Raw genomic sequence first — 12,892 nt, forward strand, 5'->3', positions numbered from 1 at the left:
AAAAACATGCTCTCCTTTCAGTCCTAGATTTGTGTGTCACCTACATGTTTATCAAGTCCTAAAGAAAAATAAGAGAAAAAAAATCCTGGTTCATCAAAGACTGTTGGTTGTTATGGGATTAAAGTGGTTGTGAAATGACAATAATGACTTCTAGTCTATCACTAATTCTTCTACAGTCTATTTGCAGCATGGATAATGTTTGGTCATAATGAGGCATAGGTCTACAAAGCTGTTTTCAGCAGTTCTGTCAGATGTTTCTGCATCATTAGCTGAATAGGCCATGTTGTATGTCTCAAAAGAAACAAGACCATTTCCAAACATACTCAACCTCTGCCGAGACTCTTCTACGTTTACAGTGACTGTCAGAAAAAGATTTTTGACTATTCAATATATAAAATGATAATTTGAGCTTCTTTTCTTATTACTACTACTACTACTATTTAACATTTCTAGAGCGCTACAAAGTGTACGCAGCGATGTACAAACACAGAAGAAAGACAGTCCCTGCTCAAAGAGCTTACAATCTAATAGACAAAAAGTAAAGCATTTAAATTTAAAATATTTAAGCAGTCAAGCACAAGAGAACAGTCACAGAAGGACAGAAGATGTTGAAGGGTGGTCAGTGTGATTAGGTGTAACTCTGGTTGGAGTATATTATACATAAACATGACTCCAATATTCCAACTTGTGCTTATTATCACATGATACTGAAGCATTTTATTCTTCATCTCCAATCACACTGTCCCTAAGAGTTGATAACTAGTTCTCTACATAATGAAGTAGAGTACAATGACATATTAATTACTGGATACTCTAAAGTCTGTACCATAAAGTCCTCTCTGTTTAATCTCTCATGGGCTGATCTAAAAGCTACAACTCCATAGTTAACAAGCGCACTATGCACTCACTATTGTCTTCGCATGCAGAAACCCTCATTGGACCCTACCTGTCCCTCCAACTATCGCCCCATCTCCCTCCTCCCTTTCCTATCCAAGATGCTTGAACGTGCTGTTCACCATCGCTGCCTCAACTTCCTATCATCTAAAGCAATTCTTGATCCACTTCAATCTGGCTTTCGCCCTCGTCATTCAACCGAAACGACACTTACTAAAGTCTCCAACGACCTGCTCCAGGCCAGATCCAAAGGGCTTTATTCTATCCTCATCCTTCTTGATCTATCTGCTGCTTATGACACAGTCGATCACAGTTTACTCCTCAACACACTATCCTCACTTGGTTTTCAAGGCTCTGTTCTTTCTTGGTTTTCTTCTTATCTCTCCAAACGTACTTTTAGCGTATACTCAGGTGGATCCTCCTCCTCTTCTATCCCGCTGTCAGTTGGTGTCCCTCAGGGATCTGTCCTGGGACCTCTACTCTTCTCCATCTATACTTCTTCGCTTGGTACTCTGATCTCATCCCATGGTTTTCAGTATCATCTTTACGCCGACGACTCCCAGATCTACCTCTCTACACCAGAAATCTCAGCAGGCATCCAGGCCAAAGTTTCAGCATGCCTGTCTGACATTGATGCCTGGATGTTTCACCGCCATCTGAAGTTAAACATGACCAAGACTGAGCTTCTTATCTTTCCACCTAAGCCAACCTCTCCTCTCCCCCCTTTCTCTATTTCTGTGGATAACGCTCATCCTTCCGGTCCCATCAGCACGTAACCTTGGGGTCATCTTCGACTCCTCCCTCTCCTTCGCTTCACATATTCAACAAACTGCTAAAACCTGTCGTTTCTTCCTCTATAACATCACCAAAATTCGCCCTTTCCTTTCTGAGTATGCAACCAGAACCCTCATCCACACTCTAATCACTTCCCGCTTAGACTACTGCAACTTGCTTCTCACAGGTCTCCCACTGAGCCATCTCTCTCCTCTTCAATCTGTTCAAAATTCTGCTGCACGACTAATATTCCACCAGTGTCGTTATGCTCATATTAGCCCTCTCCTCAAGTCACTTCTTTGGCTCCCTATCTGTTTCCGCATTCAGTTCAAACTCCTCTTACTGACTTACAAATGCATTCACTCTGCAGCTCCTCAGTACCTCTCCACGCTCATCTCACCCTACACTCCTCCCCGGGATCTCCGCTCACTGGGCAAATCTCTCTTATCTGCACCCTTCTCCTCCACCGCTAACTTCAGACTCCATTCCTTCTATCTTGCTGCACCGTATGCCTGAAATAAACTTCCTGAGCCGGTACACCAAGCCTCATCTCTGGCCATCTTCAAATCTAGGCTAAAAACCCACCTCTTCGATGCTGCTTTTAACTCCTAAACCTAAACCTAACCCTTAAACTGTCCCCTATCCCTGATATGTCATGTCTGTCCTAACCCTTATCCCTTACTTGTCCTGTCTGTCATAATTAGATTGTAAGCTCTATCGAGCAGGGACTGTCTCTCCATGTTCAAGTGTGAAGCGCTGCGTACGTCCGGTAGCGCTATAGAAATGATAAGTAGTAGTAGTAGTAGTGTAAGGGTTAACAGTTAAACATTGCTGCAAACTGCATTACAATGAATAGTAATGTGGTCATTAACTATTCCCCTGCAATACGCAGAAAAAAAAACGGCTTATGATGTGCGCACCATACGAGAAAATTTTTGTCAGGTCCAGGACAGTGTAGAAGGGTTGGTTGTGAGGAATAGGTGTCTAGAGGCACTTTATCCCTCCCTCTGACTCCCCCTTGCCCCAGCAATAAAATAAATTCCTGTTGTCTAATGCCAGCCCCACCCCTCCCAAATTGACCAATCCTCTCCTTTCAACTCTAAAAAATCTCTGATGTGTTGTGGCAATTGACCCCCCCCCCCCTCCAACTTAAAAAAACCTCCCTATTGTCTAGAGCCATACTCTCCCTCAGGCCCCCTGAACCCCAGGGTGTACCTTAAAAGAGGCACAAGCAATGCCCACTTGTTCCTGCCTCCAGCACCGTCATCTTGATAAATGGTGGATCCTGACACTGCCACACAAGATGCATTTTGCATGGTCAGGTATTGCTCCTGCCTCCTTTAAGATATACCCTGGTGGGTCTGGAGGTTAGGGTGTTGGGGGAGTAATTGGGTGTGGTGGTGACACTAGATGCCAGGGAACATTTTTACAGTTGGGGTCAGGACAGGAGGGGGGCCACTACTAGGGATTTTGTAGATTAATGTTGGGGGCAGGGGGGTCAGTTGAGGTTGGGAGGAGGAAGGGAGGCGCTAATTACCATAGGGCTTTTTTCCCCTAAATTTTGGGTGGAAGGGGTTCAGGTTACAGGATGGGGGTGGGGGGGCACTGTAAAACACCAAGGATTTTTTCTTTTACATGTCAGATGTTTGGTTTAGGGAGGGAGAGGGCTACCAGCCAGGCCAATGCAGATGTTGGCAGCATTTTTTTTAATGTCACTTTTCATGTCAATGTGTGAGCACTGCACACACTGACAGGAAGGGGGACATTTCTTAGTGAACTGTGGATTACAGCTGCATTTTAAATGTGACAGCAATTTGCATGCTTATAGAATACTGCATCATGAAGGCAATTGTTTGTGGAAACTCATGGGATCAGCAGCTCTAACCCTTCAGGATGCTACTTTTGTTTCTTACAAGGCAACCTCTGTTGATACCTTGACAGTCTCTTCCCATTACTCTTCATTTTACTGTGTTCTCTCTAGAGCATGAAAATCTTAAAACTGGTAAAACTGGTAGCTCTTTTCTTTTTTTGCTTTAAATGCTTATATTATTCATAAGCTACATGGGCTTACAATGACAACATTATACATCATCAAATGTTCTTTCATTTTGGCCCTTAATTTTAAAATTGGACAAACCCAATTCCCTATGGAGTATCAAGAATCATAAGCAACTAACAATTGCAACTACTCTGTACTGTTTTTCAAGGATGGCTTCAATTTTTTTGTTTTTTGTTTTAAATGATCTTAGTTTGGATGACATTGCTTATGATTTTTTTGTGTGTGTCACATGCTTCTTTGCACACTGGTTTTACTAACCTAGGGGCCCTTTTACAAAGGTGCATAATGGCCTATGAGCATCCAGCGTGTGCCAAATCAGCATTACCATCCGGCTACTGCATACCCTGGGCGGTAATTCTGAATTTGGCGTGTGACAAAAACACGCAGTAGAAAATATTTTCTATATTCTACCGCGTGGTGCTTACTTAGCAGTAAACGGCAGTGGACATGCTATGCATGCCTACCATCTGGGTAGTGTGTGATACCTTACCGTTAAGTTAATGGGTGTCAGTAAGGTCTCAGGCTGAAAATGGGCGCATGCTGGTTTTTATATTGCCGCACGTCCATTTTCCAGCCCCTTAACAAAAGGCCCTTTTTCCAGGACACAGCAAACACTGGTCCGGAGTGCACCCAAAAGATGCGCTCACACTGCCGCAGCCCACGTTTTGCCACGGCTTAGTAAAAGGGCTCCTTAGGCAAAGCATGTCAGATGTGGCAATTTCAAGATTATAAATTGTATCTGTATGCATCTATAGCAAATATTCTTGCGAACAGACACATTAAATTTGCAAAGCAACAGCTAGAACATGAAACTTTGTGAAGAACTTGAATTATCCATACAAACACACATGGATAAGTTATCTGTATATCTGTTTGTGAATATTCTGTCACAATATCCATAACAATTATTCATATAAAGTTAGGCTTTCTATTTCTCTGGTCTGATTTATACAGTTAAGTTATACGGTTATTGGCTGAATATAACAATTATTTGTATAACTTTAAGTCCAACCACTAGATTGCTCCAACTAAATTTTGCACATTGATAGGGCCCTGCTTACTGAGCTGTGCTAGAGACACCCATATTTCACAAATTAAATATATATTAAGAGACTAAATTATGCACTAATATTAACATTTGTGATATTGGTACTCAGAAACATGCTGACTTTGAGATTCTTGGCTTCAGATGAAGACTGACTTTAGATTTAGAATACAATATTTGCAGAATCATTGGACCATGGAATTTGAAAGGTTATAAGTTTCGAGAATTATTGGATTGGCAATAACACTGAATCAAAAAAGATAAGTAAACAGTGTTTTAACTCATTTGCTTGTTGGTGACAATAACTGGAGGTGTGATGATTGTAAAATGCCAGCCCATCTACTGCTGGTTAGAAGGCATGTTTCTGAGCACCAATATCACAAATTTCAATATTAGTGCATAATTTAGCCTGTTAATATATATTTAACTAGTTCAGTTTTGAAGACCTTATCTTGCTAACGAGTAAAAGGACTTGAAGCGGTTCAGAGAAAAGTGATGAAAAAGGTATGGGATTTCCGCCACAAGACATCAAAGGAGAGGTTTGATGACCTAAAAACGTATACTCTGGAGGAAAGGACAGACAGAGGTGATATGATACAGACATTCATATATTTGGAAGGTATTAATATACAGACAAACCTTTTCCAAAGACAGGAACTAGAAGATATGAATTTAGGTTGCAGAGGGGCCGACTCAGGAATAATGCCAGGAAGTACTTTTTCATGGAGAGGGTGGTAGATATACCTGGAATGCCCTCCCATGGGAGGTGGTGCATATGAAAATGGTAATAGAATTCAAAAATGTGTGAGATAAACACAAAAGAATCCAATATAGAAAGAATGGAACCAAACAAACTTAGTGGTGCTTAGATGGCAACCCCAGTAATTGGGAAGCAATGCTAGTGCTGGGCAGACTTCTGTGGTCTGTGCCCTTATCGTGCCCTTATCGTGACTGGACAGATTTGGATGGGCTGAAGTGGGGCTTCAATGATAGCTTCAGTAGTTGGAGAACAAGGCCAGTGTTGGGCATATTTCTACAATCTATGTTTGAAAATGGTAAAGACAAATCAAAATCAAGTAAGCATATGTAGAATTACATCATACCTTATGCTATGAGTTTATCTTGTTGGGCAGATTGGAGGGACCATATTTGCAATCATCTACTATGTTACTATGCTTGCAGTGTGATAATATTCTGGGCATCCGAGTCCAACTTGTAAGCCAGGTTTCAACTGGCATAAGTTCTCATGGCCAAAGTTGGGTGCAGCAATCCCCACTAGGCGCTATTCTGTAAAGGATGACCATCCCAGATTGCCCTTTAAAGATTAGCCCCAAGTGCTGATCTTTCCTGGCGCTTATTTTCTGGCATCATTTGCTGAATACGACCCTTAGTTTAGACTACTGAAAAGCATGTCTAAACTGAACATATATGAGAGTAATTCTCTAAAGAGGGTTCCAACATATAGATGCCAAGAATATGCATAAATGACCAGTATGCTAGCATATATGCATGTATGTGTGCACATATGCCCAGAAATGCCAATATCCCAGCTATGTGCTATTTTATAAAATGTTTCTTGAATGTGATGGTGGGATACACATGGCTGGAGTTTAGCAATCTAGCTACCAGCATTTATAAGTGGTTGTGCCTAAATTATACTAATTCTTGGTGCCTAAAAATAGATGTCTTTTTATAGAATTGACTTCAATAAGGCACCTCCATGTTGGCGCTCCAAGGACACATGGTAGGAGAATATTCTATAACAGAACCTAGGCACTTAGATTCTATTATTAAATATTAGCGTAACTTAGTATCAGTACAGTAAACATTCAGCAGGTGGCAGTCAGTATGTTTTTGGACAATGGTAGCACCACACCTAGATAATTAATGATTGGGTCATATCTGGGCAGACGGCACTGAATATCCAGGTTTGTGTTTCCAGTTATCCCTTATCCGGTTAAGTGGGATTTTCTGCATTGAACACAGAAACACAGTAAATGATGGCAGATAAAGATCCGAACAATCTATTCAGTCTGTCCAACAAGGTGGCCAGAGCTGCATCTGCCAATCTGTGTGGGCCCCAGCCACCTATGCTTAAACACTGTAACATAACATGGTAACATAGTAGATGATGGCAGAAAAAGACCTGCATGGTCCATCCAGTCTGCCCAACAAAATAAACCCACTAGCCCCGCCTCCCACCACCAGTTCTGGCACAGACTGTATAAGTCTGCCCAGCACTATCCCCGCCTCCAAACCACCAGTCCTGCCTCCCACCACCGGCTCTGGCACAGACCGTATAAGTCTGCCCAGCACCATCCCCACCTCCCAACCACCAGTCCCGCCTCCCACCACCGGCTCTGGCACAGACCATATAAGTCTGCCCAGCACCATCCCCACCTCCCGCCACCGGCTCTGCCACCCAATCTCGGCTAAGCTCCTTAGGATCCATTCCTTCTGAACAGGATTCCTTTATGTTTATCCCATGCATGTTTGAATTCCATTACCATTTTCATTTCCACCACCTCCCGCGGGAGGGCATTCCAAGCATCCACTACTCTCTCCGTGAAAAAATACTTCCTGACATGCTAACCATATAGGCAGACAAGCGTGATAGAGTCTTGGTTTTAACTATATCTGACAGTATTCAACTCACCAGTTAATATGTCTTCTCTCCCCCCACTGAGCTACACAGCACCATCATTTGCACCATGTGACAATAAAGTGATCTACAAAACTTGAGTTGCCGAAGCTTCACCTCTCTTTTGTCATTTGCGGGACACAGACTGTAGAAGTCTGTCCAGTATTGGCCTCGGTTCTCCCAATGCTGGAGTTGCCACATCTTCTTCAGTCTTTTGCCATTTGTGAGACACAGACTATAGAAGGCTGTCCAGCATCAGCCTTAGTTTCCCCCCATACTGGATTTAGTGAATCTTTTTCAGTCTTTTGCTATTTACAGGACACAGATCATACTGTCTGGCTTTGACTTTAGATCCCATTACTCTTGCCCAATGTAACATCTCATCAGCCATGTTGCGTTTCCATCCTCTATCTATTTAGGCATCCATTGTGCAGATCCCATACATTTTTTTAATTTGCTCATTGTATTTGACTCTACCATCTCTCCTGGAAGGGTATTCCAGGCATTCAGAATCCACTCTGTAAAAAAGGATTTCCTGATATTATTTCTAAGTCTACCTCCATGCAACCTGAATTCATGTCCTCTAGTTCTACTGTCCCTACGTCTCTGGAAGAGGTTTGTTTGTATATTGATACATTTCAAGAGCTTAAATGTCTGTATCATATCACTTCTCTCTCCTTTTTCTCTAGTCTCTTCTCATATGTTTTATGGCATGAACCCTGTACCATTTTTTGTTGCTGTCCTCTTAACCAACTCAAGTCTTTGTATGTCTTTGAAGAGATATGGCCTTCAAAACTGGATACAATACTCCACATAGGGCTTTCACCAACAACTTCTACAGGGGCATCAGCATCTTCTTTCTTCAGCTGGTTATGTCTGTCTCTATATGCAGCCTAGCAATCTTTGCACAACAGCCACTACCTTGTCACATTGTTTTGCTGCCTCGAGATCCTCAGACACTATCACCCCAAGGTCTCTCTCCTGATCCGTGTGGTCTCAAGTCTTTCACCCCCTAGCACAAACTGCTCTTTTGGATTTTTACACCCCAAGTGCATCATTTTTGCACTACTTCACATTAACTTGAAATTTAACCACCAAATATTTGACCATTCTTCTAATTTTTGTAGATCTCTTCTCATGTTGCAGAATTGTTCTTAGGCAGCATACTGGCAAAAACATGCATTAGTGCAGTCATATACACGTATAAGTTAGTATTCTAAACATTTACAAACACAATGGCTTCATAAATATTTGTGCCCAGTTTATAGAATTGTTCCTGCTTTTATAGTGTTGGTAAAGTGATCAGACTTTAATTATATTCAGCATCGCTATTTCAACGGATAGAGGCATTGAATATATATATATATATATATATATATATATATATATATATATATATATATATATATATATATATATATATATTTAAGCACTACGTCAAAACTTAAACTAATACAGTCATCTTGGAGACTGAATATCTGGCCCATAATTGTTGAGTAACATCTCACAATATTTATCAGGCTAACACATTCAGTTATGATGAGATCAGCTTTCAAAGGCATCTCAACCCATAGAACAGGTCAGAAATGGGGCTTTTGAAACCCGGCCAACACATATGTCATACGGGGAGGCATTTTTGAGGGCAGAATTCAGGCACTGAGAGAATGTTGGAACATGCTTTTGGATTTCCAAATATATGAATGTAAGATTTCACAGAAAAAATATTCACACAAAGAGTAGGTGCGGATCGTGTGTGTACATTTCTAAAGTAAATTTTCTTTTGAAAATTACAGTAAAGTCTGTGGGTAAAAAGTATTCAGAAAATGTACACATAGCTGCTTTGTTTGAAATTATCAGATGAAATTTCAAAAGGTTATTACAATAAATAGGAAAAAATACCACATGTATCCCTTATATTGCTACCAAAACACACTTTTGCTGTTCATCTCATATTCCCCCATTTAGCATCTGATTTACGAAGCATTCCCCCCCCCCCCCCCCCCCCCCCATTAGATGGTTAGTAAATCACGTCCTTGGAGTAGAAAAGCCTCTGTTTCCTGTTCACAGTAAGCATGCACATATCCTATGTAATATTTATTGCATAATATAGATTTTCTGTAAATTAATTACAGATCTGTAATACAGTAGTCAGGGTGTTCTGATTTCCAAATCTACAATTCCATGCATAAGATTCAATAAATATGGGAGCTTTGCAGTACAGGAATTGTCATACATAGTCATAAAGAGAGTAATTCTATAAGGTGGTGCCTATTTTTAAGTACCAACCCCCTAATTCTCTAAAAGTCACTAAAAATTACAAGCCAATTTGCATGTGCAATTTTATATAATTAACTAATCAGCACCAATAATTGTCTTTTTAACAAGCAATTATTTGCACTAATTAGATTTAATTGGAATTTACACATGTACATTTAGGCACGGAATTTTACGCACGAGTGAAATAGAGTGTGTGGAAATGAGAGGGTCACGAGCAGAACATGGATGGGGGGGGGGGGATACATGACTAATTTAGGCATGTACATTAGCACCTCATTTCAGTTGCTGCAAATGGCCGTACTAAAGTTAGGTGTGATTCCCAGGCATAAGCGCTATTCTATAAACCTTGCATCACTTTAAGCATGGCTTACAGAATAATGCTTTTTTCCAGTGCCAATTTTTTCAGCATCATATATAGAACTGACCCTCAAGTGAGCACTTGTTTGGATCTTATTCTATAATGAAAAGTAGGTGCCTTTATAGAATACTGTTATAACAGTTTAAAAATGTGTCTATGTTTTAGGCATGATCATTTACACCAGCCATAGAGCTAGTATAAATTCTTGTGCCTAAACTGTTAAAGAACACACATAGATTATACTATTTTACAATATACGTGCTTAAATATGTGCCCCATCCGTACTCTAGCTATGTGAACGCCCACTTGTACAGTATGCAACATCAAATACTGATGCATACTTACAGAATACGTGTAACCAGAAAATAGTCATTTACATATATCAGTGTCCATGTATGCATACAAATGACTAGAATACTGGCATTTGCGTGTGTTCTTTCCACCTAAATCAAGGTGGCTCCTTAGAAAATTACAACCACAGTATTAGCTCCTTCACCATGCCATAGAAATGTTGCATACTGCCGTGGCCACTAGGCACTGGTTTCCATGATATAAGCCTATTGCAGTAGTTTATGGTAGAAATGAAAGGTTATCAATATAAATCAAACAAAATAAAACATGGAAAAGAAAATAAGATGATACCTTTTTTATTGGACATAACTTAATTAAAGATACTTCCCCCCCAAAACTTGGGGATGTCTGACATTTAAATCACTGGTGGTGACCCTGAGGGTTAAAATGTTGTTACAGTTAGATGACAATAGGAGCTTACCGTTAGCATATCATCACATTTCATGTCCGGTGATGTTCCATCTTCACTTTTGTTGTAGAATTTCCGGAAAAAATTGAATGCTACCACTGTGTACAGATACACCACAACAGCCAGCAATCCAACGGTTAGCACCAGCTAAAAAAAAGAATGCTATTGATAAAATGTGGCTGTTTACTATGTCAACTTATTATGGATGGATGTTAGTATTAATATGTGTAATTAGGGGCCAATATGCTATCTAGTACTAAAACAGGTATGATAACACAGCTGGCACTGCAGGTCATAGGATTTCTTAATGCAATTTCTGGCCTGCAACTCAGGTTTCTCCTCATTAATCAACCCCAAATAATAGGGTCAAGCAGCATGGGAACAAGGGATGTGCATTTATTATTGTGAATTCAGTTCATTAGTATGCCTTTAAAACTTCTATGAAAAATCAAATTCAGACAAGTTAACCTACAAATTCAAATTATCATGAGTAAACTCAATTTTCATGCATTAGATGGGGGGGGGGGGGGGGGGGTATCAACACGGGCAACCATTAAGACTAGAGGCTGACCGAACTTCAGGTTCACTTTTGGCACTGAAACCAGCCAGAAATCTGAGTATGAGTTTTGGCAGAAAATGCAAGAGCATTTTCAACTAAAACTGAAACTTCCCCATCCCCCTCCCAGAATGAGTCCTCCAGCCTCTGGCCACCACAGGCCACTCCCCTTCTCCATGCAGAAACTTGGCCCGGACAGGCCAAGCTGGTCCAGCCAGCTGCTCCACCCCGCCCCCCCCAGAAGAAAGTGGAGGCTGCCGAGCCAGCCTTCGTCCACCCGAAAGCCCTCCCTGGGCCTACCCTTTAACTTCCCTGGTGGCCTGGTGACCTCTTCGGGGTGAAAGCTATCCCAATCACTCCTGCCCCCACCAGTTCCTCCATCAAAATGGCTGCCACAACAATTTTCAGCAGCCATTTTGATGGAGGAACCAGCAGAGGCAGAAGCAATTGGGATTGTTCCTATCCAAAAGAGGCACTAGCCACCAAAGAAGTTAAAGGTAAGCTCAGAGAGGGCTTTTGGGTGGACGACGGCTGGCCTGGCGGTACCCGCTCTCCATTGTGGGGGGGGGGGGGGGGCTGGTCCAACCTCAGCCTTTCCAGGCCAAGTCTCTGAAGGGGTGAGGTGGTGGATAGTGGTGGCAACCCCCTCCCCCCTGGCACCTAGTCTCTGCAGGGGGGTGGAAGGTAGTACTGGCAGCCCAGGAGAACTATGACACTGGTCCATACCTTGCCTCATTACATCAATTCCGTACTGTGTACCTTCTGGAAACCATATTTAAAAAGGTCTAAAATATCAGCCCTATCCACAAAATCATCCATTTGCAATAATACAGTTCTTTCCATAATCTTACCCTTGCTATAATTAGTAAGGATAGTTGAATCCAAAGAAGATTTCATTAAAATAGAGCGCTCTCTAGCCACCTTCAAAGCATCAGGTACTATGCCATTGTTCAATGACACATTGACCACAACAGCAATTCCTGGACCTAAACTTGGGCCAGCTGCTTGAATCACATATGGTGAACGTATATCACTAGACAAATTTGTCGGTCTCTAACACTTTAGAATACATTTCAGTCACATTAATGAAAACAAACAAACTCCACTCAAAATCTTTTGATAACGTCGTCTCCTCTTCAGGCAAATGCTCAAAATAGTGTGCATCAGTCTAGCCACATACGGTTAAAAACTTTCTTACATTGAAAAAAAAATCTGTAAAATGTCCTAAAGTAGCTCTACATCACTCTTACTTTTTATATAACTTAGAATTAATAACTCATTATTTATTTTTTTCTAGAAAGAAAGGTTTTGAATCTGAAATAATACAGTCAAAGTTTATAACAGAAAAAAAACTTTAGGAAATAGAATGGCAGCACATAGATCACAAAAAACAATAATATGAAAATATGATGAATTTTTTTACAAGATTATGTCCATTCCATGTCTATACAGTCACAGAAGAGAGGGTAAAAACAGCATACAAGCATAAACAGAAACAGAAAAAAAGTAACACTGGGCCTTCAGGATA

The 12,892-nt window shown here is 41.0% G+C and overlaps 1 protein-coding gene across 1 annotated transcript in view; it reads right to left on the reverse strand.

The window, feature by feature from the left end:
* RYR2 (ryanodine receptor 2) overlaps window positions 1-12,892 on the reverse strand; it is a 908,577-nt gene that overhangs the window by 51,193 nt on the left and 844,492 nt on the right. The window contains 1 exon segment of the mRNA XM_030194683.1: window positions 10,821-10,955. Coding sequence (XP_030050543.1) covers window positions 10,821-10,955 — 135 coding nt within the window.

Source organism: Microcaecilia unicolor, chromosome 3, assembly GCF_901765095.1.
Source record: "Microcaecilia unicolor chromosome 3, aMicUni1.1, whole genome shotgun sequence".
NCBI lineage: Eukaryota > Metazoa > Chordata > Amphibia > Gymnophiona > Siphonopidae > Microcaecilia > Microcaecilia unicolor.